This window comes from Heloderma suspectum, chromosome 3, assembly GCF_057233095.1.
Source record: "Heloderma suspectum isolate Gila_16-S chromosome 3, 16-S_ref, whole genome shotgun sequence".
NCBI classification, from domain to species: domain Eukaryota; kingdom Metazoa; phylum Chordata; class Lepidosauria; order Squamata; family Helodermatidae; genus Heloderma; species Heloderma suspectum.
Window position 1 is genome coordinate 258,049,970 of NC_139460.1, and position 6,281 is coordinate 258,056,250.

The 6,281-nt window shown below is 43.9% G+C and overlaps 1 protein-coding gene across 1 annotated transcript; it reads left to right on the forward strand.

The window, feature by feature from the left end:
* The first annotated feature begins 361 nt into the window (after positions 1–361).
* CALHM3 (calcium homeostasis modulator 3) lies at positions 362–5,601 on the forward strand. Its single transcript, XM_084845671.1, has 3 exons — positions 362–648; positions 2,682–2,943; positions 5,119–5,601. The coding sequence occupies exons 1-3, from the start codon at positions 362–364 to the stop codon at positions 5,599–5,601; spliced, it is 1,032 nt and encodes a 343-aa protein (XP_084701797.1).
* The last annotated feature ends 680 nt before the right edge of the window (positions 5,602–6,281 follow it).

A 6,281-nucleotide genomic window follows, 5' to 3' on the forward strand; every position in this document is an offset into this window, starting at 1 on the left:
GCTCCAGGTCTCGCCCTGATCCAACAACACATGGATAAGAAACACGGCTTGAACAATGATGCCGATGAGGACTGAACAGGAAGGTTTCTAGATATGAAGCCAAGAAGGGCACAACAAAGGCAGTAATATAAATGTGAGTGGGACACAAGAGAGCTGAGAAGGCCATCTGTGCAAAATTGACTGCTGTGCTGTTTGCTCTTTCTGCCTATTGTCTTCCTAGCTTTGAACTAAACAGATGTTATAAAGCTTGCCTAAACAGAGTGCCAAACAGGGCTGCCAAGACCAGACTAGCCGGTGCTTCATCTCTCTGAAACAAGCCCAAACTTTCTTCAGAGAAAAGGCCCTCAGTCATCACAGCACCATGGATCGATTCCGGATGATCTTCCAGTACTTCCAGTCTAATTCAGAGTCGGTGACAAATGGGATCTGTGGGCTGCTAGCATTGGCAAGTGTAAAGATGTACACCTCCTTTGACTTCAACTGCCCCTGCCTTGCTAAATACAACATGGCTTACGGCTTGGGAATAATGTTTATCCCTCCAGTGGCACTTTTTCTCTGTGGTCTCATTGTGAACAGACAGTTTGTGGTGATGCTTGAGGAGTGGAAAAGACCAGCTGGGGACAGGAAGAAGAATCTAGCCATTATCAGGTGGGGGATTTCAGTCCTAGTGTAAAGGACTTTCAACTAAGCAATTTACTTGTCCACTGCCCCCTTCTCTCCTGTGTGTCTCTGTGGAATCTTAACTTCCTTGAAGTTATTAGTTTAACATTATTTAGGATTTATATAGAAGTTTTAATTTGTACGCTTAACAGTCTTTATCTTGCTTGATGTCACTATAACCCAGTGAAATACGTTATTATAATTCCCATGAACAGTCATTACAACACCCAATTCTGAAGCTAAGAAATAGCAGCGTGCCCAAGAGCGTGTAATATATCTGTAGCAAAGAAAAGATTTGAATGCAGGCTTTCCAAAGACACATCAAACTTAGAGAAATTCAACTATAGGTGATGTGGGAATAGGATGCTCCACATTTCTTTTTAAATTAGAAGTATCAGAGTGGCGAATCAGATCAGGACTGTGGTGAGGGAAGGAGGAGGGTTTAAACCATTTCCTCTGTATCATTTCCCAGTTATAATCACCCCCTCCCCCAAAGATATAGGGCAAAACATAGGGAATTGTTTGCAAAATAATATTTGGAGAGCAGAGCATTATGAGTTTTACAGTGCTCCTGAGGAAGAATTCTTTTGAAATGCATTGAGCCACATAAATAGTATTTTGTGCTCTTTGAGTTTTCCTGTCCTTGTCTCTAGATTGGTGACTTTCTTCCCAGAACATATAGGTACCCATGTGGTACCTGTAAATTTCCCCTTGCAGGGCAAATATATGATTTCAATTGGGAAAATGGAACATGGGAAAGGGCTATGGTTTTCCTTCCCCAGCTCTGCAGTCCTGATCTGAATGAAGCTGTTTGGTTTTTCTAGTGGGAGATCCTAGTCACAGATCTCTTGCACCAGGTCTAGTTTAGTTAAGGCATTTCTTTAGTTTTATAAGACTACATCTAGTATTATTACTGAGCTGTCTGCAATCCCATGATTTTAGGGACCCATCTTATGGTTTTTGAACATCTGGATTTGTCAGCTACAGTTGCCTGGAATAAACCTCATCTCACAGGTCCCTTTCAGTTCCCTCTGATGCCTGAGCAAGCTGCACAGATGGCTGATCCTTTGCGAAAAGCATAGTTCTCCTTGAAATGTTAAGCAGGTAACCTAGGGAGTTCCTTTAGCCCTTGGCAAGAAGAGTTAATTTCTCTCACATTTCTGCAGAGAAGGCTCTTGCCTCTCCGCTTGTCATCTTAAAACTTACTTTAAAGGAAAGGAAATACCTACAAAACTTTTGGGCCATGCATGCTAAGTGTCAATCTGGGCGGAATTCAGCACATAATCTTGGTATGCCCATGACCAGCGCATCCTGGGATGATGCACCCCAAAGTCAGCAAGGTGGGCCTGTTTCCATATCTGCCATAGGTTGAAACTGTCACGAACAGGCACTTAGGGTGGAACTATATATTATAAGGCAAATATGGGGTTCGAAATACCACAATTACTTCACAGTGATAACACTAATGCAGAGGTGGCAGGGGTGGGAGTTGCAGGGAGAAGCAGCGAGCTGGAGAGGGTGCTTAACCCTTTCCCCCCACCACCACCATTTTTTTCCCTACGTTTCCCCAATCCGCTTACAATTTTATGTGTATATCTATCATATCTCTCCTTAGCTCTTCCCTTATAAACTGAATGGTCTCGTCTTTTTAGGCCATCTCTGTAGACTCTACACTGCAGATAATTTCTGTTAACGTTTTTCAGTTCCTACAATGGCTCTCTGATCTTAGCAGAAGAAAGCCCTCTAAATAATTATTTGTCATAGAAATATAAATCTGATTACGTGGACTCTCATCCACAAAAGCTCATGCCATAATAAATGTGTTAGCTTTTAAGGTGTCACAAGAATCTTCATTGTTTTTGCTGCAGCAGACTAACAGGGCTGCCCCACTGGAAATCGCTGAAACATGATTCTCTCATCTCCTTTGTTACTGCCCATGCTAAGTAAGTTCTGTGACTGAATAGAAGTGTCCAGTCTTGAGGGATACCAGCTTAACTCATGCTTCTCCATCCAACACACAGGTACATGTGTTCCTCCATCCTGCAACGGGCCATGATTGCACCCGTTGTTTGGATCATAGTCACCCTCCTCGATGGAAAGTGCTTTGTCTGTGCCTTCAGCAGTTCCATTGACCCTGATAAGTTTCCAGATTTTGCCACCAACATCACACCTTATGATGAGGTGCAGCACTTGCTCTCCAAGGTCCCGTGCAAGGAAGATGTGCTCATGAGGAATAACACTTCCCGCAAGGCAGTGTCCAGGTACCTCAGATGCTGGTCACAGGTAAATAACATGCATCTATTGGACCTCACTCCGTAGAACCTCTGTAGAGCTCTTTGGAACCATTAACCTGCTCCTGAAACAGCAATCATTCTAGAATGAGTTTCTCAAAAAGACAAGCTCATTCTCAGCTTATTCTCCTGGATCACCATTCCTCAGAAGAAACAATCACTTTATCAATTGTATTCTGTAATCTTCTCTGTCAGGAAAGGGACACAGATGATCCATGGGACACACAAGGCTCTCCAAGCGGGTGTAGATTAGTTAACACTTCTTAAAATATTGGATCATTATGTGAGCTGTGTGGTGCAATGTGGATCAGACACAAATCTTTGGGCAAGTCACCTTCTCTCAACCTTTCCAACCACAACACAGAGCTGATGTGAGGATAAATGAGATAAGAATTCTAAAGCAATTTGCTCACTTCAAGTGCTTTTGGAATGTTAATAATGAAGAATCCTAGAGCTCTTTCATTTTTTCATTCTTCACACCCCATTCTCTCTGTTCTTCATGTTATGCTTTCAACCTGCTGTCTACTTCTCCCATTTCTGTGTCCATGTCTACTGCCATGCTGGCCCTATGTCCAGAACAATCTCCCTTCCCCCATCCTTTATATGTTATGCTATGCTTGAGCCAAGACTGGCTCCCTCCCAAAGCAGTTTACAATTAAAACTCATACAGTCCATATAACCAGAGATATGTTGGTGTGGAGTGAGGGGGCAGTCTCTTGTGGCCCCTGGCAGTTGTGGCCCCTGGCACTTCAGATTCCAGACTCTTCCCTCTAGAAGGGAGTGGCAGTTGCAGATAGACTTGGGGGTTGACGGATGATAAAGATGCTAACCCATAAAAACAGTCCTTCTGTTGATCTCAACAACCATTTGTTGATTCCTGATGAAGCATTTCTCTTGCCTCCATTTTATCTATATATCATATACTATAAAGCTTTCAGTCTTATATACAATAAGGCCTTTTGGTTTTCGGTACAGTACCTAACACTTAATAAATGTCAAATAATGGCACTAATGGAAGACTTTTTAGGTCCTTGTCCATTCTGGCTTGTGAAATCTGCAAGAGCTGGGCTGGGCACCTGGACTTCTGACATGGTCAATGCCTCCTTGAGGGACAGTGAGGTTTCCACTGCTTTGAAAGAGGCAGTGGTGAGGCTCTTGTTGAAGAAACCAAATATAGATCCTATGGTTTCTGATAACTATTGCCCTGTGTCAAATTTGCCATTCTTGGGCAAGGTGCTGGAGCAGGTAGTGGCCCCACAACTCCAAGCACTGTTGGATGATAGTGATTATTTAGATCCATTCCAATCAGGTTTCAGACCTGGTTATGGGACAGAAACAGCCTTAGTTGCCCTGACTGATGAATTACGCCAGGGAATGGATGGAGGGAGTGCAACCCTGTTGGTTCTTCTGGATCTCTCAGCAGCTTTTGATACATGGTATTTGTCCATGGTTTCCTTCTGGATCCTTCATCCGGGCTGTGTTAGGAGGCATAGGGTTAACGTGGTTCCAGACCTTCCTGAAGGGCCTTTTCTGCAGTGGCTCCACACCTCTGGAGTAAATTGCTATTGGAGGTCTGCCAGGCCCCATTGTTGCAGGGTTTTAAGAAGGCCCTGAAGACCAGCTTGTTTACTGTGGTCTTCCCCTATTTTGTTTTATCAGACTAGATTGTAGCTGCAATTGTGTTGTAGGTTCTGTCTTATGCTGATGTTGTTTCTTGGAACATTTGCTGCTTTTATTACTGTATCGATTTTTGATTATATGAATGTTATTGTTGTATGCTGCCTTGGGAGGCTCCTGCCCTGAAAGATGGCCTAGAAATAGTTTAAATAAATAGGTCTGAGAGCTCCTGCCACTGCAGAACGTTGTACTAGAACAGGGGTGGAGAACCAGTGGTCCTCCAGATGTTGTTGGACTCCAGATCCCATCAGCCCCAGGCAGTATGGGCAGTGGTTAGGGATTATGGAACTTGTAGTCCAACACATCTGGAGGGCGGCAAGTTCCCCATTCTGGACTAGAGGTTCTGAGAGGTCCCTTAGAAGTGTATTATTCTATGATATTCTAACCACAGAACAGTGATGTCCTATATTTTTTGCTTCTTCACAGCTGGTTTTGGTCTTGTTTGCTGTAAAATTCACAGGATCTTGATTATATCCCCTTTACGCTCTAGGCTTTTGGATGGAGTGTGCTGCTGACCCTTATAGTGATAGCCTTCCTTGCCCGCTCTCTCAGGCCCTGCTTCAATCAGGCTGCCTTCATGCAAACTCGCTACTGGAGCAACTACATTGATATGGAGCAAAAGATATTTGATGAGACTTGCTGTGAGCATGCCCGGGACTTTGCACACAAGTGCATCCTCCATTTCTTTGAGACCATGCAAAAAGAAATCAAACTAAGGCGGTTTAATGTCCACAGAGAAGAAGAGGAGGGGAAAGAAGAGAAGGAAGATCATTTGCGGGGAATCGCCAACGAGGAACAGATGAACAAGCTTCTTCGGTCATGGTACTACAGCAAACCTCCACTGGATGTGAGTCAAGCAACTCAACGGCAACTTGTGGGCTCAGAGAGAACATCAATGCCCTGGGCAAGCAGCATGATTAACAGGTGGCATCCTCAGTCAGCAGCTGCAATTACTAGACAAACAGATGTGTAAAAGGAAATGGAGACGGAGACCATCAACAGGGGCCTTTCTGAGACTTAGGCCAATTACATATTGCTTCCCCTAGCAAGAGGATGGTCAACAGGCCAACAAAAAAAATTGGCCTGGCCTGCTCCCATGCCTTTAACAGTAGCTTGGTATGCAAGAATCAGCAGCTGAAGGTTTTCAAGGCATGAGACAAAGCGTTATCACTCTGTACACCAACCTTAGTTCAGTTTTATTTCCATATGGGCCATGGGCCCAAATAGAAATGCAAGATACAGTACATAAAATAGTCAACAGCAGAACTCACAACTTACAGATTATTACAATGGGCAAAAGGGAGGTCAACCAAAATGCGCTACTGGTGGCAGTTCATCACATGAGATGTACATCAAGCTGCTGTTAAAGGCACAGGACGGAATCCAGATTGGTTTTTAAAAGTTGGCAATCCTACCCAGCAAAGAGACAGAGTAGACAAACATATGACAGACAATTTAAATTATCAGAAATATAATTTGTTGTTGTTCAGTCGTGTCCGACTCTTCGTGACCCCATGCACCATAGCATGCCAGGCCTTCCTGTCCTGAGCACTCTCCCGGAGCGTGCTCAGGTTCATATTCATTGCATCGGTGATGCTATCTAGCCATCTCATCCTCTGCCGTCCCCTTCTCCTTTTGCCTTCAGTCTTTCCC